The sequence below is a fragment of the Rhipicephalus sanguineus genome, chromosome 11 (genome assembly GCF_013339695.2).
Source record: "Rhipicephalus sanguineus isolate Rsan-2018 chromosome 11, BIME_Rsan_1.4, whole genome shotgun sequence".
Lineage (NCBI taxonomy): Eukaryota > Metazoa > Arthropoda > Arachnida > Ixodida > Ixodidae > Rhipicephalus > Rhipicephalus sanguineus.
This window is the reverse complement of record NC_051186.1, coordinates 184,712-211,057: the sequence shown is the minus strand read 5'-3', so window position 1 is coordinate 211,057 and position 26,346 is coordinate 184,712. Positions and strand designations below refer to the sequence as shown.

The window sequence follows — 26,346 nt, the reverse complement described above, 5'->3', positions numbered from 1 at the left end:
ATAAAGGCTCGATCGAAAGAGAGACTGTTCACATTGAAAGGGGTTTTGCTAAAGGAAACTTCAGATATGAAGCTGTTACTTTATGCAGCCGTGTTCTGTTTTTTGATCTCCCTGGTTACGGCAGGAGGTAAGTGCTAATATTTTTCAAAACAAGCTCATTATTTGTAAAGTTACGTGCATGTCGTGCGATATCCGAGTACATAGGAGTTGACATATTTCAAACATATAGGGATTCTATTATGTTCATTATTATACTTGCGGGTGTGATTTCAAATGTACGACGTAACTTTTGGTCGGAAGAATATCAATACCTGGAGAAACATCACGGTTATAGAAAATTTTGTAACTTCCGAACGTTAGTATTTCCCGCAGTAGCACCAGCTGCGCCTCTGATACAATTATTGCTATATGCCACTGTTCCATTGTTGAAACTTCAGGTGGAACATTTACACGGAGCTCAGAGGTCGCAATACTTGTAGTGGCATGCTAAGGTTGAGATATTATACCGACATTATTGCCCCGGAGAAAAAAAACGGCTCGCTCTCCTGTAACAGAGATTAACCTAGATGTAAGCATGAACTATCTACTGGCAATGCAGATTGCTGGGAGGTTATACTAGGCGTAATCTTGTGCACGTTTGCAGGAGCACACCCAAGCACACTACACCACGCACTCATCTACATCCACGTCATTGTTTACTGCCACTGGCCAAGATGATATTGGGCTTTGCTTAGCGTCTGTGGTCGATGCAGCAACGACGCGGCATGCGGCTATTTCTCGCCACGCTGCGTGGCGCCATGTCTGACAGAATGCGGTAACTTGTGCCGCGTAACCACCGTCTACAAGACTACCTCTGGGAGCGTTCCGTTTGATCTCCCACTTCTGGCGTCCAAAAGAGCATAGGCCAGGCGGTGGCATTTAACACAGCAAGTGTATGATGCCCTATAAGCCTTTGGAGTGTCCCTATTTTAAATCATAACAAATGTTTCAGAGTAAAAAGAAGTAATATGTAACAACTATTGGAGTTTTATATCCTAAAACAACGATGTGATTATGAGGGACGCTAGAGTGGAGGCTTCGGAAATTTCGACCAACTCGGGCTCCTTAACGTGCAGCTAAATCTAACTTCGCTGGTCTGTAACATTTCACCGCTATCAAAATGCGGCCGAGCGCACAAATTAAACCCTAAGTGATAGCGTGAACAATCACTTGGAACTGTGACGCAATATATTTGTAACTGGTTTGGAACGCTGCGGGGGTTTGTAATTCGGTCCTGTACGAATTGTTGACTGCCATATACCGCACGTTTTTAACCTTTAGGCTGATTGTCCACATGCCTCGATTCCGTGTTGCAGTGATGCCTCGTGATCTCGTCTGAGTACACGTATGTTCTTGTTGAGATACCGCATGCCTCATTTGAAGTGCCCGGATAACGGCGTTAGCATTTTGCTCAAAACCACTTGAAGGCTTCCGACAACGAGAACTGAAAGAATTTCGTGCTTAGAACTGTCGCTCAAGAAAGATAGAAGCTAGTGTATTTTCTTCTGTAAATACCGAAGTATGTCCTCCGATTCGCCCTCCAGCCTACGCAAAAACTACTCCGGGAGCCTTTTGTTGTCACATCGTTAAGTAAGCTTTAAGAGAGTGCCTGGAAACGTAAACTTGTGATGTCGTTTCTAGAATAGTTTATCGATAAATTTACACAAATTTTTCTCCCTAAGTAGAAATTTATTGAGGCTTAACATGGCCCGCGCAAGAAGTATGCTTTCTGACGGGTCGTCATTAGTCCCAAAGCATGCCTTCATTATAAAAGTGACCACTACGCAGTTTAAGCTGACTAAACAGCGTGAGTTCCTGAATGAGAATGAGCCAGTACGATTTAACCGTGATGACAACCACCTAACTTAAGCAATAAATTACTAGGCGACGTCATTTTCTTCCTCCTACACAAGACAGCGCTATTAATAGAAGCTATTAATAGAAACGACAGCTATATGATAACGATTTCCTGGTTTAAAACACATGTGTATTACAGTTATCGCCTTTTATATCTTTTCTAACTGTGGCCACTTATTTTTCCACTCTGTGATTTCACGCGCACTAGACGAGGGCTCTTCGGAAAGAAGGAAAAAACAGATTCTGGAAAGACTGCACAAAACGCGCTATAAATTTCGCAATACAGGTATTGATGGAAGAATGTCTCAAGGAAAGCATTTTTGCAACCATTTTGATGTTGTAGAGACAATCGATTTGAAAGATGTGCTTGACAAAGATTAAAGAGCATTGTGCTCATATACTACGTATCACATATACTTTCGTGCTTGTCGACAATCTTTCAAGGCGTCAGCGCGCAGATTATGCGTGTAATACAAGTAGGAACAGCTGCAATGTAAGATTGACGGCTGCTAAGTATATTCTGAAAATGTGTGGTCTCGGTCTAGCTGGGTATTAGAGAGCTTTATGGTAGGGACCGCGAAACTTATGCTGTCCATACCAGAAACGACTTTGTATTCCCGGAATACATATATACGTAAAGACGTGGTGGTATGAATGAAGTCCCCGCTTTGTGCGCTTGTTTGCTGGTGTAAAAAAAGCATTGGCTGAAAAATAAAATACGCCAGGAATTTGTATTATTATGAACATACATACATACATACATATATATATATATATATATATATATATATATATATATATATATATATATATATATATATATATATATATATATATATATATATATATGTGAACGCGTGTAATATTTGAGTTGTGAGGCTGGACAACATAGAGGTGACAAGACTAATGCCATACCCGCTACCTTATCTATGGTAAGTAGTGTTTTAATTAGTAAGGAATATCACGAGTAAAAGTAAAGACAACACCACGCAATGAAAGCTGTCGAAACAGCGAAGTGCTCTCGTGCCAACTTCAGCTGGTACTCGCGACGAGCGGCCACTGCGCAAAGATATTACACCCAGTGTCTCATACATAATAATTCCCTCTATGAAACTGTACTAGCAGTTTTTCAAGAGATCTCTGTTTGGAATAAAAGGTTGCGCCAAAGCAACAGGACTGACAACCATGCTCCTGTTTCCTGTGAGCATATATTTTCTTTCAATACTTTTCGAAAACGTTCTTTATTGAAAGGACCTCCTCATTTTATGGTTCGCATAGAGGAAGAAGATGGGGGTGAAGAGGAAGCCGCCCCTAATGGGAATGAGACTGAGACGGCTCCCCGTGGGCCAAAGGTGGACGGACAGAAAGGTGAGGCCTTGGAATACTCACTTTCATTGCATCCGTTAGCGGGAGCGTTATGCCTGCTGTCGCCAAAACAGCAGACATTTTCTGGCTAACTTACATCAGAAAAATCAGTGTACGATATTTAACGGCAGTAAGTGTGGTAATGTGGGCGTATATGCGTAGTAGATGAGACATGCAGAGTCACTACCAAAACAGGCAGAATCACTGCCAATACTAAGGCAGAGTCACAACTCACTGCCAATATCGATAGGACTGTTAAAGTAGCTGAGGAGTTTTACAGATATCTGTACAGTAGCCGGGACAACGAGGACGAGAATATGAGTAGTAATAGGCCATCGGAAAGGACACCCCACCAGTAACGACATGAGGAATAAAGAAAGCCTTAGAGGGAATGCGAAGAGCGAAAGCCACTGGTGAGGCTCAGGTAACATCATGTTTGTTAAAGAACGGCGAGAAATTGTGTTAGAAAAACTGGCCATCCTGTATACGAAGTGACTTTTGAGGGTGAGTGTACCAGATTCTTGGAAGAATGCTAATATTATCTTAATCCAGAAGAAAGGAGACGTGAACAACTTGAGAAATTACAGGCCAATCTGCTTATTTTCCGTTGGCTACAAGCTATTTACGAAGTTAATAGCTAATAAAATTAAGACATTAGAATTCAATCAACCAAAGGACAAAGGAAGATTTTGTACAGGCTAATCGACAATACCACCATATTCACACTATCAGTAAGGTGATAGAGGAATGAAAGTAATACAACCAACCTCTACATATAGCCTTCATAGATTACGAGAAGCTATTTCATTCGGTCGAGATATAAGCAGTCATGCAGAAACTGCGAAATCAGGGTGTCGATGAAACATGTAGAAACATACTGGAAGAAATCTACAGCGGCTCCACAGCCACCATATTCATCCATAAAGAGAATGACAAAATCCCAATAAAGAAGGGTATAAGGCAGGGAGACATGATATCTCCAGTGCTATTCTCCGCATGCTGAAAGGAGGTTCTCAGGGCCGCAAATTGGGAAGAGTTAAGCATAAGAGGTGATGGAGGGTACCTTGGTAACCTGTGATTCACTGATGACGTTGCATTGATGAGTTACTCAGGCGAGGAATTCCAACTCATGACTACTGAATTGGACAAGAACAGCAGAAGGTTGCGATTGAAAATTAATATTCAGAAAACTAATGTAAGGCAGTTTCGGAAGAGAACATCGCGTTGATATAGGTAGTGAGGCACTGGAAATTGTAAAAGAATACGTCTACTTAGGACAGGTAGTAACGGCGGAGCCAAACCATGAGACTGAAGCGACTAGAACAATAAGGATGGGATGGAACACATTCGGCAAGAATTTTCAAATCATGAATGGTAGTTTACCTTTATCACTCAAGAGGACGGTATACAACAGCTGCATCTTACTGATACTTACCTACGAAGCGGAAACCTGGAGGCTTACAAAGAGGGTTCAACTTAAACTGAGGATGACGCAGCGATCAATGGAAAGTAAAATTACAGGTGTAATCTTAAGGCTCATGAAGAGGATGGAGTGGGTCAGGGAACAAACGAGTGTTAAGGACATCTTAATCGAAATCAAAAAGAAGAAATGGACATGGGCAGGACACGTAGCGCATAATGAAGATAACCGCTGGTCATTAAGACTAACTGACCGGTTTTGAAAAGAAAGCAAACGCGCGACGGGAAGACAGAAAGTTGAATGGGCAAATGACAGAAGTTTGCGGGTATAGCATGGCCTCAGCATGCACAGGACCTGGTTGATTGGCGGAACACTGGTGTGCCATTTGCCCTGCAGGGGACGCAGTCCGGTTGGTAATGATGATGATAATGTCCCATGAACAGTATGGTTTGCAATTATTCAATGCACATGTGTATAGTTTCAAGCAGAAATGAAATGCATGTAAAGAGGTACATGAACTTGCTTGCAGCTCACTGGCACACTGAGTGATAGAAATGGTCACTACGCAACAATGTGGCTTACTATATAGGATCGAGAACCGGTATGGAGCACTGCATTGTATTCACAGCGATCTGGTCGGGTTAAGGGCAAGTTTAAATCAGCACGTTAGATTATGAAAAAAGCGAGATCAAAATCCTTCATCCTTCACTTACTGGCGCAAAACACACAGGGACAAGAAGAGACTCTTCTTGTCCCTGTGTGTTTTGCGCGAGTAAATGAACGATGAATTTGTTCAAACTAGGCCGAATTGTAGTTTTGCAGCAATATCCTCTTTTCGTGAAGGTATCACGGGTATCCTGTAAAATTTTCATCTATTTAGCATGCCACCTTACAGTAATTACTTTGTCTTGATATTGCCAGATGGGTGTTTTCTGCCACCGTAGACGAAAGACGCTACAAGGCAAAAAAGAAGTTGAGGTGCCTCGGGCTGCGATCGATGGTGCTGCTCTGGTGACAGCGCACCCACCTGTTTTAATGTACTGCAAGTATACTCGTAACATGGTGGTGGAGCTGCGGGATAGTCTCTACGAAAACCGGACCTAGATCTCCGCAGTGGACGTCACATCGGTTGCGCTGCTGTGACTACCGACAGTGTCCTGGCTGCTCAGGCACCACCGCAATACATCATGGCAGTGCGTCGGCCATTGTAACAAGTGGGATCCTGTACTTATGCTGGTGAACGTAATATTTTTATTGGGGGAAACCGCAAAATAATGGTTTGAGACTACCGAATCCGAGCTCACAAGTTGGGACATCAGCAAAAAGAAGCTACACCATCTTTTTAGGGAGACCAATTAGACGCCCAATAGAAGCTCACAAAGAGCTCACGTCCGTGCCCAGACGTCCACCGAATCGTACATCTCCTACATTGAGCACGTCCTAGCGCTTTGTCGAAAGCGGACGACTACATTCCGGAGAGAGATAAGGTAGGACACATCGTGATGGGCATCGCCGATAACGCATTCAACTTCTCGCTTTGCACGAACAGCACAACGGTTCATTCTCTTATTGAAAAGTGCCGCCACATTGAGCAAGCCAAAAGCAAGCGCATCGTGCAACGTTTCGACCGTCTTTCTGCAACGAACCTGTGCCGTTGCATCAACCAGAATCACCAAGTGTGAAGCAGGTCATAGGCCGCAAACTTCAGGTGATGGCTCCCAGCTCTCTTAGTACCGATAAGCATGACAACTTGACCAACGCGTTCATTCTTGCTGGCCGCCAAGAAATTTTGGATATGGACATCGCATCCGCCGTTAGTCCTCTCCCAACCCTACCCCTCCAATAATTTCCTCTGCTGAACCTCGAGAGGATTTCGCAAATCGGTACCAGAACTCTTCTGAATGGGGGACACCGACGACAGAACAATTTGTTTCCTGTGCTACCGGATCGGCCATACCTCTCGCCGCTGCCTCAACCGCTAGAATTTCTCGCCTCGACCATATGCTGACCGCTATTACGAACGCGACTCTCGTTCTATATCACCTCACGCTAAACCGTCTAGTGCTGGCCCTGCCACTCATCAATCACCACTAGCCATTCGCCCTCACCGCAGCGCCGTCAGTACCGTTCGCCTACATCTCGGCGTCCCTCGCCACTTCCTACTCAGGCCGCTTCTCGGGAAACTAACCAATGGAACTCCCGGAGGTGAGGCCGCGTGGACAACTATGACTGTAAATCTCTGTTGACCCTTGCTGCTAAACGAAACCTAATGAAAGATTTGTTGATCATGTGCCCTGAAAGCCTTTATCGACACTCGAGCACATGTGTTGGGCATGCGCTCCTATCTTCGTAGCCGTCTTAGAAACGTCACCTTCATGTCACATGCCCTTCGAGTAGACAATGGCAGCACAACAGCCGCCATGGGAAAGCACACCGCCCGTGTTACCACTGCCAACCGCTCAACATTAGTTCTCTTCACTGTACTCCCAGAGTGTCCTCGCGAGGTGATTCTCGGATGGACTTGCTGGCTGTTCATTCAGCATAAGTTTAGCTGCCCCAGAGCTGTACCGACACCTCCGCAAACATCCAGCCTCGACTTCGCTGTGCTGAATATGGACGACTGCAACCAGTTGCTGTGACCTGTGTCCTCGTGTCACCTTTCCCAGCACTTCGTGATGGTCATTACGTCGGACCACCCATTACGACCTCCTGCTAGCGCGCCAAATGCATCAACGCAGCTTCATCACCACGCTCATTAACAATCGAGCGTGGCTTCCTCTCCTGAGCTTTGGTTCGTCTCTACAAGTGCTCCCTGAGGGTCTATTTCCCGATGTGTTGTCCCTTTTGGAAGAATCCGGAGTATCTGCTCTAAACTATGAACAATCGTCTGAGTTTGCTCAGCTTTCGGCTCCTACGATACTATCTAAGGACAAGTTTACCAAAATGATGACTCCCGACCTACGACCTTATGCCGACGCCCTCCGCTGCGGTTTGATATCTTACGAAGATGTACTTGATTTAGAAAATCGCCCGCTAGGTCGAACCGACATCGTCACCCATTCGATCCACGCAGGTGATGCTCCACCCCTCCATAGGCGGCCCTACCATGTGTTCGCGGCAGAACGTCGCAAACAGAGATGGAGAAAATACTCTCCAATGAAATTAAGAGCCCTCGTGCGGTCCGTGGGCATCACCTGTCGTTTTGGTAAAAAAGAAGAATACTTGGAAGTTCTGCATAAAATATCGTCACCTGAACAAGATTACGAAAAAGGACATGTACGCGCGTATTGATGACGTGCTGGACTGCTTACCCGGTGCGAGCTATTTCTTTTCGATCGATTTACTTTCTGGCTACTGGCAAATCGCAGTCGATGAAAAGATGGCCTCTACCGACTCAAAGGGATGCCTTTCGGACTATGCAATGCCCCGGCTTCCTTGAAAAACATGATGGACTCTGTTCCACGCGGTTGTAATTGGTCCGCATGCTCATGTTACGTTTGTGGCGTAATTGTCCTTTCACTGCTGTGTGAGAGCCATCTCCAACGGCACTCGGCCATCCTTGACTTCTTTTGGCGAGCAGGCGTACAGCTGAATTCTGCAAAGTGTCTTTTCGACTGTTGTTAAATACGAGTTCTCGGTCAGTTGGTAGACGCTACTGGCATAGAGCCTGATCCTGACAAAGTGTGCGCAGTCCGCGAGTTTCCGCATCATCGTACGTCTGCTGATGTCCGAAGTTTCCTGTGGCTGTATTCCTAGTTTAGATGCTTCATTGAGAACGTCTCCGAAATCACTCGTCCTCTCACTGATATTCTCTAAAAGGACATCCCCTTCAATAGGGGACAAGAGAAAGGTCAGACATTTTCAGCGCTTACGAGTCGCCTGGTAAATACAACCGTTTTGGGTCATTTTGGTGCTCCTGCTTACACGGAAGCTCTAACACATGCAAGTGGCCGTGGCATTGACGCTACTCGGTGCCAACGACAGCGGAACACGAATCATGTAATCGCCTATGCTAGCCGCCTGCTTTCGTCCTCAGAGCGCATTTACTCGATCACAGAACGTGAATACTTCGCCCTTGTTTGGGCCATTGCCAAGTTTCGCCCATATTTGTTCGGTCGACATTTCACCGTAGTAACAGATTATCATGCAGTATGTTGGCTCTCCTCACTCTAAGACCCTACGGGATGCTTCGGTAGCTGGGCTTTACGCCTGCAAGAATACAATTTTGTGTGTCATACAACTCTGAACGGCTACACAAGGACGTCGACTGCTTCTCCGGCTATTCTGTGGATCCACCTGACACCACAAAAACTGACCCGGAAACTTGTGTTTTGTCGCTCAGCGACGTGCCACTCGTCACAGATGAGCAGCGCCGCGACCCATATTGGCGATATCTTATACAACACCTCACCTCAGAACCATTAGACTCGTTTCTTTTCTTCATTGTTGTGCCTATATCAAACTGCGTGTTCAATAACGTTTCGAGCGTATTCACGCGTGACAATGCGGGAATTGAGACGGTGAACCTCTGGTTAACGACCTTCTGCGGTCCTTTATTATGTGATTAGGAAAACGGGCTGTCTGCCCTACGTGTAGAAATAGGTGAAGTTTTAAGGAACTTGGTGTGTCCCACCAGTACTGCAAGTTGTGAATTTGTTGGTGTGTATTACGAAACGAATATCTGTGCGCCTTCTTTTATATTAGCTGCTCATTTTGTTTCTGTACGACGGCGCATATATTACATGGCCTAATGGAAGCCGTAGCGCCACTGACAGCGTATTCTTTTTCCGCAATGCAGTGCATAGTTAGCTCTTATTCAGTTAAGGTTCAAAAGTTTAGTTTCTCGTTGTTTCATTGAATATAGGAGGAGAAGGAGAAGAAGAAGAGGAGGAACAAGCAGGTGGATCTGCGACCCCGACAACAGGAAAGACTACAACAGCTCCGGCACCGACCGCGCCACCGACAAAGCCACCAAGCGGTACATACCAATCACCATTGACATCTTTATATGCCGTGGGTAGTATAGAATGATTGTATATTTACTTGCTATTTTCTTGGTATTTACGTGATTGTATATTTTCTTGAGAACGCATTGGTTCGCACTCGATCGCTAAACCAGGGGAGTAGATAGTAGACGCTCTCAAGTGAAATGTATATTTCACTTGAGAGCCATGACGGAAGCTTCCATAGAGTCACTCATGTAGTTGGCAGAATTGTTTATTTTTACGCGAGGGGCAGGTGTGCATCGAGTCAATTGGGAGAGCGTAAGAGCGTCCCCCGAGATGCCAAACGAATTCCATATGCAGCAATTCACCATTTTCGGTAAGCGGATGGACGTTGAATGATGTATAACCACAAAAGTTTGCCACGGGTTTTTGTTTCTGTGAACCAAATAACAATCGATGAGTCGCACTATCGTCACTATTGAGATGCTTGGCGAAGGCTTTGAAGCTATTCTGAGTGCTCTAGTTCATCCATCCTCTGAATTTTCGTAAAACCGTCCCTTTGCACTTAAAATGCGCATTTTTCGCTAAAATATGGAATCGCAACGTAGGAGAGAAGCTGCCCCTTTATGCCGCATGCGTTACACATGTCCATAATTAACCGCATGCAGTATGCTCGTCATATGCATCAATACATTGTCTCCATTAATAAATTACCAGCTTATGGAATCTTGATTCAGATCATGTGTATGTCGTGCTGAAATGTTCTTAGGAAACTTACCAGCTCTGTTTCACGGACAGAAAATGTGAATTTACGCTTGCAATTTTTATTAATAAAATCGTTTTCATTACACATGTATTGTCATAAGCCACGACAAAGAATTAGGAAAATAATATTGAAGTCAGTGCCTCCCACCTTCATTGCCACCTTTCATTTGTGTTGTGACTGCCGTTATAATGAAGTTGACACTATTTTTCAGCACAAGAAGTCCTACAGCAAAAGGAAGTAAATGTGTGTGTGTTGGGGTATTGAAATAGAACGCCTGTGATGCAGTTCATGCAGAAGTACAAGACACGTATTGTGAGCCTGAGTATTTGTTTAAAAGAAAGAATCCCTTACAGTATCTGGTTCTATGAGCAACGAGTGAATGGTAGGCAACATCAGGGCTTAGGTATCTTCAGCAAAGCCAGCAGCAGCTATTCATTGATAATTAAAAAAAAACTGCTAGCGCGAGTGTGCCCTTCCCTCTGAATATGCTTCCCGCAGCATATTGTGCGACCAAATCTATGTTGCACTGAATGTCATCTTAGTGAAAAGAAATATTAGGCTACATATAAAGGAACCTGTAGCATCATAATGTGGTTCAACAAAACAGAAATGGAAGTGTCGCCGTCTACCAGAACTGTTCGTCGTGAAGGCGATCTTCAAGTACTTATTTAAGGAGATAAATATTGCTCTTGCCGTTATACTATTTTGCTTAATCCGGACCTATTCACATACACTATACATTCAGAAAGCGTTTTTATTTGGTTCAGGGGTTGTATTACTAGCACAAATGAAATGCATGAAGCTTGATGAATGAAGAGCTTCGGCTAAATAAAAAATTCGATAATTACCTATCGTTTCGCTTCGTTGTCAGGTGGCGGTAGCACGCCAGAGGAGCAAGGGACTGGGGTTGAAAGCAAAGGCCCGAAAAAAAGGTAAGCCTTTTGAGGAATTCTTTTTAAATTGTGTCATACTACGACATTATACATAAAATTTCTAAGGCAGCTGAAGTACGTGATAGTGAATTGCGTTCATGTGAATAAAACACAGTATTGAATGTGCGCCTGTGCATTTTAAAACAAAGCGTATATTTGAACGTTTCAGTGACCAAACCGAGCCTCAAAGATATTCATAAAAATATTGATATCAATAGAACACATGGAGTCTAAAACATGGCATACTTACTAAATGTCCTATGAAAACATATATACAAAAGACAAAGCAGGACATTCCGACTATGGCAAATTCCACTTGAATACCTTTTAGTTCGATATATCGCTGTGCCTGACGCAGTAACTTCTATATAGATTCAACAAAGGCAATTACTGCTAAAAGTGTTCCCAACTACTAAAGATGTGCTCAGATGTGCGTAGAACATCTTCATTATCTTTGTTTCAATTTCTTCGTGACACATTGCTGAATTTTCGCAGTGGAGAGCCTCTTAAAATTGTGAGCTACTGATCCAAGGTCCGAGTGTATTTCGGCAACAGTTGCATGGAAAGTTCAGGCGCACTACCACTATCACCGTCGCAGTGATATTCCGTATGAAACCTAAGGGCGACAACATCGTCCCGTCCGTCGCATGTTCTATGTGCGAGTGAAAGCATGACAGGGCATCCGACCAATACTGGTCAAGCCGAATGAAAACACGTAAGCCGTCTTGCATCGCACTAAAGGTCTGAGGGGCGTCCCGGAGCGGGGGCGAAAGAAGGGTGTGCGTGGATCTGCAGGAACCGCTATCTTTGATAGGCCAGGCGCCATAGTGCATCTCTTTTTGTGACAGCGATCAGCGGACGGCTCAAACTGTTGTAACAGGCTGTGTTGTCATAGCTGAATTTGCAGTGATCGATTTAGCAGAAGAGATCGACAGCACCAAAGCCTGACTACCGTGACATAATGCGATATACGCCGCATATTGCGAGGACTAATACTTGAAATGCGTTTGTCCACCTGCTCGTCAGACAGCACAAAGGTGTCAGCCATATACGCTCTTGACACCCATGTGGAGTTCCCATTAGAGCCTCAGGTCCCACGACGTATCGACACACTCATTCGTCGCCTAAGATTCGGACCGTGAGCGTATTCGTGCGGCCACGAAAAGAGCTTGTACACGGTTGTCCACATCTAAGGCGAACAGCTCATTAGTATTCAGGACATCATAATAGCCAATGTTTGACACATAATTCTGAAAATTATTAGTGTTTCTCGACACCATGATTACACGTCATATAACGCACAATCACCCTAAAAGTAGAATAAGCGCTCTAGTTTAACCTGCTTGAATACTTATGAGGTGTTAAGCTTGGATGTGGTCGACCTTGTGCACCATCTGTCCATCGACTGTCGCAAACCCATCACACATAAGCAGCGACTCGAACAGGAACTCCACTTGCTGGGCTTAGAGCGAACGTTCTCATTGGCGAAAATACTAGGCGGATGTACTACATCACGGATAAGTAAGCAAGCAATAAAACTGCTTCAACATTTTTTGACGGCGCTATTATACGTGATGTGCATTCAGCGAACTAAATAGAAAGTGTGCACCGTACTTGTATGTGCTAAAACGTGAACCTGTGAACTGAGGAAATCCGGCACTGTATGTACGTATAATTTTTTGTTCATTTCTTTATTTTTGATCCGAACAGCCAAGTGGCAAGGGCTAACCGTCGCCAACAAACGGTGATAACACCTGCTCCCTTCATTTTTTTTTACTTCGATGAAAAAAGGTCGATTTACTCGCTACAGCGTGTACGTTTCCGTACGCCAGAATGTACTTTACTTACGCTATGTGGGATGTTAAGAGCCGCTAGCCTCACTTCGGGTAACATTTCAACCTTTTTGTTATAGCGCTCACTGCACCGCCCTTACGACTATACTGTGCACGTTATTTGTATATAAGACATGGTACTGTAGCCGCGATGCCATGGTCTCAAAAATCCAATACGAAGTCTTTCGGGCATATAGTCTCTACGTATGATTTCTCTTTCTCTGTGTGTGTGTGTGTGTGTGTTTGCGCGTGTGTGTGCGTATATGAGTTCGTTGGAATATAAAATGGAATATTTGCAATTTTGTCTCTAGTAAATAGAGTTCCAGAAATGCATGATTTGCAGGTGGAAAACGAGGGCCCAGGAGATGCCGTTTGTCCCCAACAAAGTCTAATTGCATTGGCAAAGGCAACTTCAAACTATGGTATTACAACGCATCATCACAGCTTTGTGAACGTCACAAAGTGGGAGGATGTCCCAAACTAATTGGAGGATTCGTGTTTTGCCCCGAATGCATGAATTGGTGTAACAGTAAGTAAACTTTTTCGTAATGAGCATGCTTTTCCTGAAGTACATAGCCTATTGACCAATTTAATATTGTAGGCCTGTTGAGGCATGCACAAGGGAGGGCATACGAGAAAAAGGAGACTTCAAAATGGGAAGAAAAACAAAAGAAAGACTGAAGTAGAAAGCAACCACAGCAACGCACAACAAAAAACAGCAATAAATGAACTCTGCAATTGGATATTTCAATAGGCATATATAAAACTAGCGTACGTGTTGACGACAAATGATGATGTAGGAAAAAAAAGTTCGGTACCGCGCCGATGTTATGCGCAGTGCAGCGGGGTGGGCGTAAGGTGATTGTTGTTGTCGCGCCGACTGAAGGTGGTAGTATGGTCTAAGAAAGTGTCTAGAGTCCTGTTTGCTAGCCCAGTCATTTCGTCGACAAATTGTCTGCCGATTGAGCTGGCGACATGTGGGAACCTTAAGTGAGCCTTAGCGTTGTTGACATATGGTCGTCGAGGTGGGTAACCCTGGATAGTGCTAAGGTGACCAACTTCAGTGGATGGTTATCATATTCCTAGACTACATGGGCGTATGCGGTCCAGGTATTCTACGCCTACAAAACAGTCCTCAGTCAATATAACGTCATCCTCGGCCTGCATGAGGCCATCGCCGAGCCTTGTAACAAATGAAGAGAACATCGCCTCGTTTAGGCTGACCGTTTGCATGGCATCAAGAGTTGGAATGTCGAGAGACCACATGCCAGGTGTTCGTGTTCACGAACTCCGACTGACGGGTCATCGCACGTGGTGAATGCTATTTATGTATTATTCTTTATTCAAGTATGTATCTGGACATTCTTTTTATTGATCAAGATAGCTAACTCCGAGATATTGTAAGAACGTATAGCCAACGCTACAAGTACAGCTGACGTTACACTACAACTGTTATGCTCGGCGAATGATCATGATATCTATTCTCACAATGCGTGGGATCTGCCGGAATTTCAATGTGTATGTAAGCTGTTACTGTCTTTATCTAGACTGTGAATCACCTGGGGCGCATACCCGTATGACGAACTGTGGTATGCGGGTATGGGCTACACGTGACTGAGGGAAAAGGTTTCATGACGTACGCGAAAGGCATTTTGCTTTATTTATGTCATGACCAGTGAATCGTGTTTGTCGTAGTTTGATCCCATGCCATGCCAATTTTGTTTCTTACAAGTTATGTGGGACGACAAGGACATCGCCCAGACGCAGGCGGTTAGATAGATAGATAGATAGATAGATAGATAGATAGATAGATAGATAGATAGATAGATAGATAGATAGATAGATAGATAGATAGATAGATAGATAGATAGATAGATAGATAGATAGATAGATAGATAGATAGATAGATAGATAGATAGATAGATAGATAGATAGATAGAAACAGCCAAAGTACCTTAGCCTCGCTAAGAACTGTTTCGCATTTAAAATGTTATCCACCTTGTGAATACAAAAACATGAAGAACAAATAAAGCGAAAGCAGATGAAGACGTTTAAGAACTTGCAAGTACACGCGCAACACATTGTTTTCGCATTTCATAGCGCACAAATACGAGTAATGCTATTGCAGTGTGTGTTAATTGATTTCTACCAGTGGCAAAAATCAATCAGCTGATTCAGCACTGGCGATATCATTGAGCAGGTCTTTCCACAACTCTATATCTGAAGAGAAAAAAAAAGAAAATAAAACGGCTATGTGGACTATGCATATAACATTATTATTTCTACGAGAGAATCGTCTCGGAGCTTTTAGGTCTTCGTCCATATTTATATTTACTAAGAGTTGTCAAAAAAGGATAGGAAACTTCAGACAAGCTAGTTATCATCGGCTAGCGAGAGCTGCGACACTTGCTTGCATACGTAGCGCGAAAACGCTCCCCTGCCAGGCGTACATTAAAGAAACAAATCTAAGAGCCCTATCTCGAGTTTTTTTCTTCTTTGGAATACATCAGTGATGTTATTTTTGTGCGGGATCCAAAGCATTGATGTGTATTCTAGGATAAGTCGAAATATTATTTTATACACTGAAAAGTTTACCTGAGGATAAGTGCCAGCAAACTTTTGCTTTGGAAAGGTAGTTGCCTGAAAAATGTTGTAGAAATCTATTAAATACGGAATCCCACATAAAGATTGCGTTAACATCGCCTCCCAATATTGCTCAGTATTCACGCGGTATATGTCTGCTCCAGTGAGTGTATCCAAGCTGAAGTGGTGCCTTTCTATGTGTAATCGTAATGTACACCCGGCAGCAAAATAAGTCGGGACACGCGACCGGCTACTGCAATCAGGTAAACCTGTATCGCCGCGGCGTCTGACGTTGAGCGTCTGGCGTCGAGACATCGCAGTGCGCCTGCGCGTCCTTTTCCGCTCGCAGCCATGTATTTTTACTCGTTTGCAGCGGACTGTCTGATTACGTGTAGCATTATGCGGTAGGGGTTGCTTTCTTTGTTGAATTCATCACGCGCTTAGTTTGACGGGGGTTCGGTGGGCGTGAAGCGTACGCTGCTCGCTTTGCCTTATCAGAGCTATATAACGCATAGCACCCGTAACTTCTCGTCTTTAATTAGTAAACTGCAGCATTTTTCTTCTCAACGCCTCTTCGTTCACGGTGTCCTCGTTCGTCTTTCAGCACCACATTCTACGTTTTAACTAAAGAGAACACAAACAGAAGGAATGCTGTATGTGGCACCGGTTTTCACTGAGATAGGACATAGTATCTCTTCAAGCAGGGCAAAGCGAGCGGCGTATGTTTCACGCCCACCGTGCCTCCGTCGAATTGAGCGCGGGGCAGATCGAACAAGGAAAGCGACCCGCACCGCAAAACGCTACATGTAAATCAGCAAGTCCACTTCAAGCGAGTAAAAAGAGATGGCTGCGAGCGTAAAAAGACGCACACACGACTTCTATGCCTCGACACCAGATGCTCAACTTGAGACAGCGCGGCGATGCTATTTTGTCTGATTGCGCACGCCGGTCACGCGTCCCGACTAATTTTGCCGCTAACTGTACATGCTTTTGTCGTTAATCTGCTTACCAAGTTTACCACATTATTTCTGTATATTTTCCTACAATTGGCCTGTGGCCAATCTTTGGAGAACATTCAAAAATAGTGTATATCCCGATACCATGGCATATTCAGTCGAATTGCCTGTGGCCATTCGACTGAGTATGTCATGGTATCGGGAGAATTCACATTTTTTGGAGCGCTTCTCCGAACCACTTGCCGTGGAATCATCACCGGGCTGCTTAGGAGCCATCCGACTAACTCGACTGCTGCAAAAAGACGTCTGCAACAAGAGGGGGCACGGATGGTCGGACGCCGCCGCTGTGCCACCATGTGACTGCTGAGAGAGTGTGAGGGGGCGAGGCCGCAGCTGGCACCTTCCAGGGCACGGGCGGACGGACGCCGCGAGTATGACATTAAAGGCTTTCGCCTGAAAATACGTGCGGGAGAGCACGTCTATGCCTGGACGATGTTTACAGTTTGCGGGAGCAGAAAGGGAAGCGCCTAAGCCTGGCACATGGCGAAATAATGTGATAGTTTACAGAAGATTTTGTAAGCTAGTACGAGCTCTAATAACGACCGCAATCAAATACTTTGGACCACTCGTGTCTTTCGGCGACATGAAACAGAGAGTCAAACGCCGTATCAGGAAAGCCCCTTATGCAAAGCCTCAAGAACGTGTAAGATACATTTAACTAACTAACTAACTAACTAACTAACTAACTAACTAACTAACTAACTAACTAACTAACTAACTAACTAACTAACTAACTAACTAACTAACTAACTAACTAACTAACTAACTAACTAACGAACGAACGAACTAACTAATTAACTAACTAACTAACTAAACTACCTACCTAACTAACTAACTAACTAACTAACTGACTGACTGAGTGACTGACTGAATAAATAAATAAATATATAAATAAAAAATTCGGCAGATCCCACCTACCGTGCAAATCGATATTATGCGAAGCATGCGGCTGGTAGATGACTGTGGCGTTTTTTTTTTACTGAGCGAAACGTTACAAAATGCCGCTAAAGATCTGTATAAATTTTATACGCACACATATATGTTGAAGAGCCGCATATGTGTTATATAACCAGTTGTTTACGGTTCAGTAATGCTGCCAACGGCAACGTGGGTATTACCAATACCAGAAGCGGTAAGCTTATATGTAGTGCTTATACTTGCCCCTAATGATGGAGAACGCATGCACGTTTCACGAACTCGGTTGCATGTGTGGAAGAGGTTCTTGACAGTTCTTGAACGAGGTCAGCATCACCGCAGCCAGTGAGCACCAGCAGCTGGTCATGATTTGTGATTGGATCCCTTCGTGATCGCGGTGACGAGGGGTCTATGTGTAGTGAAGTATGAGGTATAGTACAGCTTCACATAAAAAACAGCGCTAAAAACGGCGTACAAGAGAAAGAAGGACACAGCGCCGCCGTCTGTGTCCTTCTTTCTCTTGTCCGCCGTTTTTAGCGCTGTTTTTTATGTGAAGTATGTCGTACCAACTCGCCCAAGCAACCACTTTAGATAGTACAGCTGTTATAAATCGTGGATGCCTCGGTCATTTCGTCGACAAATTGTATGTCTATAGAGCCGGTGAGACGTTGGAACTTGAAGTCACTCTTCGCCTTGGTCAAGTATAGGTCGTCGAGGCTGGTAGGCCTGGATATTTCTACGTAGACCAACATCAGTGGATGGCGCTTGTCCTATTCGTAGACTACTTGGGCGTATGTCGCCTACGTAGCCTAGTCTACACAGCGGCTGTCAATCAATATGGCATCATCCTCGGTCAGCATGAGGCCATCGTCCAGCCTCATGAGAAATGAAGAAAATGCTGCGTCGTTCTGGCGGACTAAGTGCACTTTACGGTGCGATGATGTGAATATGATACGTAACTTTCGTTAATATATTCCTCCGGAGCCGAACAATGCTTCAATACAGCTTGCTGAATCATATGAATGCAAATGCAATGTTTATTAGACTACTATAAAAGCGGAGCCAACACTAGAACCACAGCCATTAATCTGACATGACGCCTGTATCGCAGGAGTATCGCGTAGTGTTTATTGCTTTCTTGCAAAATTAGATAGCTAGCACCATAACCACAACTGACGTTGCACCGACATTACGCCTGCATAGGCTGTTTTTCCAAACCGGTTTATAGACCTGGCATGGCTCTGTGGTAGAATACCTGATTGCCACGCAGAATGCTTGGGTTCGATTCCTGCTGGGATCCTAATTTTCATTCTTTCCATTCGTCGGGTCAACGCTGCCGATGTCGGCTTTTCTTAACGTTATCGCATTCAAGTTACCGATGTCTGTTCTCGCCGTCCCTGGGTAGATATAAACTGTCAATCTCCTGTGGTGCATACCCGTACACCGCGGCCCGAGGTAAACGGGTGTGTGCCACACGTGTCTGGAGGAACGGGTTTGACGACGTACGCGACAGGATTTTCACGTTATGCATGCCGTGACCCGACAGTCATATTCGTCAAATCTCCTTACCCTCCCATGCCAATTTTGGTCTACACCAAGTCGAGGAGGCAATCATGAGAGCACCCAGACGTAGGCGGCTAGATAGATAGATAGATAGATAGAAACGCTCAAAGTGCCAAAGGTTCGCTAAGAAATGTTTCGCATTTATTAAATGTAAACACTGGGCGGAAAGCGGTGGTTGCGTCGGAACAGTAGCACGGCGAACTGGACGGGTGCGGCCAGCTTTGTAGCAAACACAGGCAAGGCAGTTTTAGCTCGTGCCTTCGGGCAAGGCTGGCGATGTCTCTTCGAAGCTGGGCATTCCTCTTCACCACAATGCATCCACCGTCGGAAAAGGAGCCATCCTGGCGGCTCATGGAGAACATAGTATGAGCGGATCGTAATAGTGCTTAAGACACTGTGTGTGGACGGTTTCACGACCCCGAAACCGTTGGTCTGTAGATGGTGTAACTGGTCCGACCAGTTCACAGATGTCTGCGCAACAACTACATAGGGTCCCCGATATGTGGAAATAAGCTTGGAATAGAGGCCACTAGGGACAGCTGGAACCCAAAGCCATACAAGGGAGTCCGGAAGAAAGTGAGGATACGAGTGGTCATCGTCACGCCGAGATTTTCGTTTCCATTGGTCGACGGCTGTGAACCACTGGGAGAGCTGACGCCATTCCTCGGCGCGGCGAGCAGCTTCAGCGATAGGCGTAGATTCGCATGAATCGGGTCGGTATGGCAGAATGGTATCGACTGTGGCCGAAGGTTCTCGGTCATGTAAGAGGAAAAATGGCAAAAAACCTATAGTTACCTGTGAACGAGCTTTGTAGGCGTACGTCACGAAGTGCAACATTAGATTCCAATCAGTCACCTGAGGCAACAACTTTAGAGATCAGGTCGCCGAGAGTGCTGTTGAATCTTTCCATCAAGCCATTAGCTTGGGGATGGTAGGCGGTAGTAGTACGAGGAAGGATATGACATTCGGCAAGGGGTTCGTTTACGACTTCGGATAGGGGACACACGTCTCCTATCGCTCGGAAGTTCATGTGGTGTGCCTTGACGGAGAATGAAGTTCCGCAGTAGGAAAGATAATATGTCACGCTCTGTGGCAGGAGGCAGAGCGGCTGTTTCTGTGTATCGTGTCAAGTGGTTCACAGCGACGACTACGGAGGGGTTTCCGGAAACCATGCTAGGAAGGGGACCATACAGGTCAAGGCGGTCAAAGGGCATTGCTGTGCAGGGGATTGGCTGGAGCGAACCAGACGTGTGCTGAGGAAGAGCTTTGCGTTGGTGGCACTCTGGGCATGCCCGAATATACTTGCGCACAAGGGTGTACATACATCGCAAATAAAACCAAAGCAATGTCGGGTGTATGTTTTGAAGACGCACGCATGTTGGCACTGTGACTCAGTGTATAAAGCTGAACGCACGAAGATGGTGAGGTATGACCAGTAACCAGATGTGGCCCAGAGTTGCTAGGTCGAAAAGGCAAAAAATAGCCAAGATATCGGAAAAAATAGCCAAAATGCAGCCAACTTGATCGAACGGCAGCAAAAGTAGCCAAAAGTAGCCATGCCTGTGCAAAAAACGTGAGACGTTCTTATACCCGTGCCACACGGGCACAAGAAATGACATTCAGTAAAGTTGGCATTTTTCTCGGCCGAGCTGTCACCCGTATAAATTTAGTGGCATTTGACCAGATGATGTACGTAACAGCCACTTTTGAAATGGGCAATTTTGGGCAAATCATAAAATATGCACACCCGCTTTAACAACTCTACTCTGCGTTCACGAATAGTGAATTGTAGAAGTAAGCATACTATGGTACCATGAGGTTGAGTTTTTCCTGTCTTTTACAACATTGCAATTGACCACAGCAACTTCGGCCATTTCATGTTGAATCCTAGTCCTTGAATTCGACAAAGCGTATGTCATGTGGAAGCCGTTGTAATTCTGAAGTGAAGTTCGCTTAGTGCAATAGGAACTAACATGCTATGTGTTAAAAGTCATGTATAAAATATTTTTGACACGATACATGCTTTTTCAAGTGTTTTAGGTGTAGTGTACTTTGGTGTCGAGAGTACGTACGCATTTCTCAGTCAGATGGGTTCTAGCGAAGGCATTAAGTGGCTAATGGCATTTAGGCGAATGCCATTAGATCTTCCCGTATGGTACCGCGAAAATGTCATTAAACGTTCCTAAATTAAGAAGTTAATGTCATTGCTTTGCCCGTGCGGCACGGGTATTATTTAACTGACTAAATTCAAGAAAGGAAATGTAAAGAAGTGCAGCAAAAACCCTTAATATCATAATTTTTAAGATATGAGCATACAGTGTTGACTTTAGCAATCATTTCGTGCCCGACGACGAAGTTTCTTGCACTGTTACAGAAATGACATTCTCTTCACGCGCCTTGTGTGACTTTTGTTAAAAGGGCTAGAAGTACCAGTCACAATAAAAATGATTACTGCATGAGTGTGCTCCAAATCACAGTTGCTGGGATTGTACCATAAATTTTATTCACTTCCACAATCGTTTACTCGCGTGATCACAAATCCCAGCAATTAATAGTATCGTGTAGCAGCCTGTATCTAATTCTAAGAAACGACGCGAGCCGTTCGTCAGATATCTGATTTCTAATGGAGATGAGTGCAGAGTATCCTGGATACGGAGCGCTTTTTGTTGTCCTATATTGATTTACAATCACAGTTTGATGTCACTTTTAGCAATAGGTGCTCTGCGAAATGAGGTACCATGCCAGTTTTTCCACCTGTGTCACAGCCACTCATCCAAAAGTATTTTATTTTGTGCAATGGCGGCGCCATATTCAGTGCTGGGAGCTAGAAGCACGCCTTCGTCGCCATGTTTCGACACCGCCTACTCCAAGGCCAGCGGCTGTGACGTCCCAAGATATTGATAATTAGGTTGAAATTGAGGCAACACAAAATTCGCCACAATTATCCAAGTAGACAAGGCATTCTTTCTCCCGCCATCGGCCTAAAAAAGCAGCCAAATATGCGCAATGTCGCCAAACCTGACGAGTCTATCAATGCGGCCGTCAGAGATGTAGTTAAGGTGATAGAGGAGGCTATCGCACATTTTAAAGTGAGAAGCTTGACGGGGAAATGCTCTAGAAGCTGAAGGAAAAGTCGACGGGCTGAAAATGCATTCCAGAAAAGCGCTGATCCAGGCACTCTTGCGTTACTCAGACGCCATCTTGCAGCCTGCTGGGAACGAAAGTATTTTGTCAACGGCAGATAGGCAGCCAACGCTTTCGGTTGACACAGGCGAGCGTGATAAGGCAAAGGCACCAGTGTGGCGTCGGCCTGACCTACAGGCAACACGCTTGTGGAAACCTTGCAACCGCAAAGTCCAGCGAGTTAAACAGCCGGATGGGTCCTTCAACGTGAATAGCCAACAAAGGGCATGGTGGTCTGAACCGCAGCGGTGGCTACATGGTTGAGCGTCCGCTTCTAATGCGGGATGTACCGGGTTCGATTCCCAGTGCCGACCGGGAACCCACCGGTTTTTCCCAAGGGGTAGAGGAGTACACCTACCTGGCGCTCGGTTGTTAATGGGTACTCGTCTCGAAAGGTGGCCCCATAAGCTTCTGTGAAGGCCCCTCGGCGCACCTTAACCCACCACAGCCTTGGTGAAATAGTTGAGCATTCGCCGCTGCTGTGGGAGGCAGAGAATTGCTGCCGCCGGGTACCTACCGGTAAAATAGAGAAAAGCGCACTTGCGCCCTGGTGCTCGGCGGAACGAAGTTCATATTCGCTTGGGAGAGCGCTCACCCGGTGTGAAATTGGCGGCATGGGACCGCCAGACCTAAAAATAGGGTAATCCTCCTTTTTTTCAAAAGATTGCGTGGTGGCAACACCACTCGAACGTTGCGGGCGCGTTGCAAAGAACAAAAGGCATGATGCCGAATTCGTAAAGGTCATCACGTGTGATGAAGGCCGTTTTAGGTTGGTCGTCAGTTACAATGGGGCTTGCCAATAGCCGCTCCGTAATTTGATAGAAGAGAAGAACTCCGCGCCTTGGAGGCAGTCAGGGGTATATTCATTACTCGGTATGGGGTAAGTGCCTTTTCAAGTTATCTTGTTAAGACGACGGTAGTCAACACAGAAATAAATCGAGTCATACTTCTTAACGAGAACAACTGGAGATGCACAAGGGTTATTCGAAGGCTGGACACCACCGCGCTTGAGCATGTCAGCTACTTTGTCGTCGATAATTTGGCGCTTTGTCGCGGACACACGATAAGCTCTTTGTTGTATTGGTGAATTGGTAGCCTGTTGATGCGGTGACTTACAGCTGACGTGCGACCGCGGGAATCACGCTGGAAGTCAAATAAAGCACGGAGCTTGTCGAAGAGAGGCTGGGCGTGTTAAGGAACGGTTAACGTGTCGGCGACGGAGCTGCTCAGTACATCAGGCGTAGTCGTCTGCTGCGAGGAGGCAGGTGACACCGGCGACTTCGTTTTCGGTGGTAGAACCAGTTAGAATATCAATGATGGTAGAAGGGTCGACACTGGACACGCCCGACGTGCTCGCCACGAAACAGTGTAAGAGGAAATGACCACAGGTTCGCAACGAGCAGTCTCCTGGCGCCTTCGCGAATTTACAAAAGGGCCAAAGGCAACAAGGAACATTTGCAGGAGACGAAGATGGCAGATGGCGTAAAAAGGGTGCTTGATTCGGCGAAAGTTCTGAAGTACACTGTTGCAACGGCAAAACAGTGCGGCGCTATTGAAACGTCGTCCGCAACAAATCGTTTATCCTAGGTTTCACGAGCGGCGAATAAGGGGCGTCGCAAAGCACTTCAACTGCCACCTCCACGCGAGATCATTCGATGACGGCCTTATTAACGGAGAGAAAGTCCCAGTCCAAAGTGAGGTCGTGAAAGCAAGAATTCTGCATTAAAAAATCACCAACGATTATGATACTGTCTAGTGCGAATTCTGAGCGCAGCTGTTTAGCTGTCTTGATTTTGCGATAAATTGAGCAAATGCGCATTCGTCAAGGCGACGCGACGCAGCGCGCATGGGAACAGAGGATGCTCGGTTTTTCGCATCAGCATCATGTGGCGGTCCTGCCGTCACTAACTTCCACCGCCACTGGCTGACGCGAACGTGCGCTGTACCATAAAGTGCCCTTAAAAGTCTGCGAGAGCGTTCCACACACAAATTGTCCCTTGGACTAACGCACGTGTTCTTTTCCCAAGCCTAGAAGGTACACCTTCATCCTCGGGCCCGTGCACGAGAGGCATACGTTGCGCCGTCCCAAGAAGCGCGAGCAGGGACGGGGCATTGCAGATGCTAACACAGCGGCTCACTGACTCTCATTGTGCAAAACTGATTGGTGCAGTCTCTCTTTCGCTCTCTCTCGTCCTCGTTCGCTCTATCGGTCACGCCGGCAATCGCAACACCACTTAACGCAGGAACGGGCGCCTCAAAGCTGCGCTCTACGTGCCGCGAGCAGTACATGCCGCGGCCGGCGTGATGCGGTCGGCGCTGGCGGAACGAATCGATATGTTTGATAGCGGCGTCGTAATTTTTTGATCAAGCGGGAGAGTTTGGCATTATAACTGAAACTGCGCCACATGTGCCGACAAGGGCGAGTGCAGCTACATCGTCCCCATATGCGTCACCAGATACGTTTAGCTTAGCGTTGCTTACGCTCCTCTCCGCACAGATACACAGGATACAGATATACAGGAGGGGAACAAAAATATCTTCTCATGAAGATAGTTTTTTCACATTTCTGCAATTTGTATAATAGTATTTGTTGGGGTTCCAAGCCGCAAAACCAAGATACCACAATTAGGGATGCCGTTCTGGAGGGCTCCGCAAAATTCGACCGTCGGTGTTCTTTGACGTGCTCTTAAATCTAAGTAACATGGCCTCTAGCATTTTGCCTCCATCAAAATTCGGCCGGTGCGGCGGAGATTTTATCCAGCGGCCCGACACTTTATATCGCGTAACTTCTCTAGAACATCTATAAACTCCTTTCCTCTCTTGTGCACCCGATTAATGCAATGCGTAATGTCTTTATGTCACTTGATTACATGTACATTTCTTTACCTTATCTTTACAGAGCGTATAAATGCGAAGAAAGCCTGCTTGGGTGTTAAATAAAGAAGGATTTTTCGGTGAGACATATACTTGACCTGAACTGCCATGGCTCTTGTTGATGTTATTTTCTTACATATATCTTTTACAATTTCAAGTAGGAAATATTATTGATCACTTTAATTCCTGCAACGAGAGTACTATTACAAGGTTTCCCTATTTTTTTCAGTACAGGTATGACATCCATCAAGATGCCATTAAGTGAACGGCATGTGTGCGTCATAAAAAAGTGTCCTATTGTGCTCTCCCTAAAATCATAATAAGAAAGTAACCTACAGTACCCATGCCAATGGAAAATAGATAAGAAATGTGAATTAAACTGAATTCAAAGTGCACGTTTAAATAAAGCTCGTTATAAACCAAATGAAGATCGCGTCTACCTTGAAAATTTATTGTTACGGTTTTTTATTACTCAAAGTCTTGGTTATTGGACTAAACAGCGCTGTGATCACAGACTTGCCGCCAGCTCTGGTAATCTATCAAAGCACTTGGCAATTCTTCCAACTTTTTTTTCCGCAATCCGAAGTAGCATCTCGGTGCTCAGTGATAGAGAAAGGGTCACGTATTAAATGGCTGGTCGTCTTCGCTTGAGCTGAAGAGTTCTCCCTCAGCAATGTTTTATTTGTTTCGAACCTTTGCAAACTGCACTGATTGCAGACTTCAGCCGCTCAGATTAACTTAGATTAAAAACGCAAACGCAGCTTCTGCCTACTATTGAGGCTATGGAATGTCCACGTACCGTTATGATCTCTGTGTATATGGCGCGTAGTTTTTTTTGTTAGAAATTCGTGTCTAAGCAGAGTTTATCAATAGCGTTTTCATTATGCACATAAGCCACCGTCCATCGCCATCACAACGCGCACCTGGTGCGCACAATATATCTGCGAGCCATTCATTGGATATCCTTTGCTTTGGGACACCCAGGTAGACATTCAGTAAGTCCAGTAAGTCCATTGTCTATATAAATGCACACTGAGCGCGTGTAGAGCACTTGA

General features: G+C 45.2%; 1 protein-coding gene across 2 annotated transcripts; it reads left to right on the top strand.

The window, feature by feature from the left end:
* Positions 1 to 25,702, top strand: LOC119373509 (bone sialoprotein 2-like). Of its 2 annotated transcripts, XM_037643555.2 has the most exons (7): positions 1 to 127; positions 3,175 to 3,264; positions 9,546 to 9,659; positions 11,265 to 11,325; positions 13,501 to 13,686; positions 25,317 to 25,371; positions 25,529 to 25,702. In XM_037643555.2, the coding sequence occupies exons 2-6, from the start codon at positions 3,184 to 3,186 to the stop codon at positions 25,355 to 25,357; spliced, it is 483 nt and encodes a 160-aa protein (XP_037499483.1). In that variant the 5' UTR covers positions 1 to 127; positions 3,175 to 3,183; the 3' UTR covers positions 25,358 to 25,371; positions 25,529 to 25,702. The 2 variants fall into 2 exon arrangements, with proteins under 2 accessions (XP_037499483.1, XP_037499484.1); XM_037643556.2 differs by lacking the exon at positions 25,529 to 25,702 and having other exon boundaries at positions 25,317 to 25,376.
* The last annotated feature ends 644 nt before the right edge of the window (positions 25,703 to 26,346 follow it).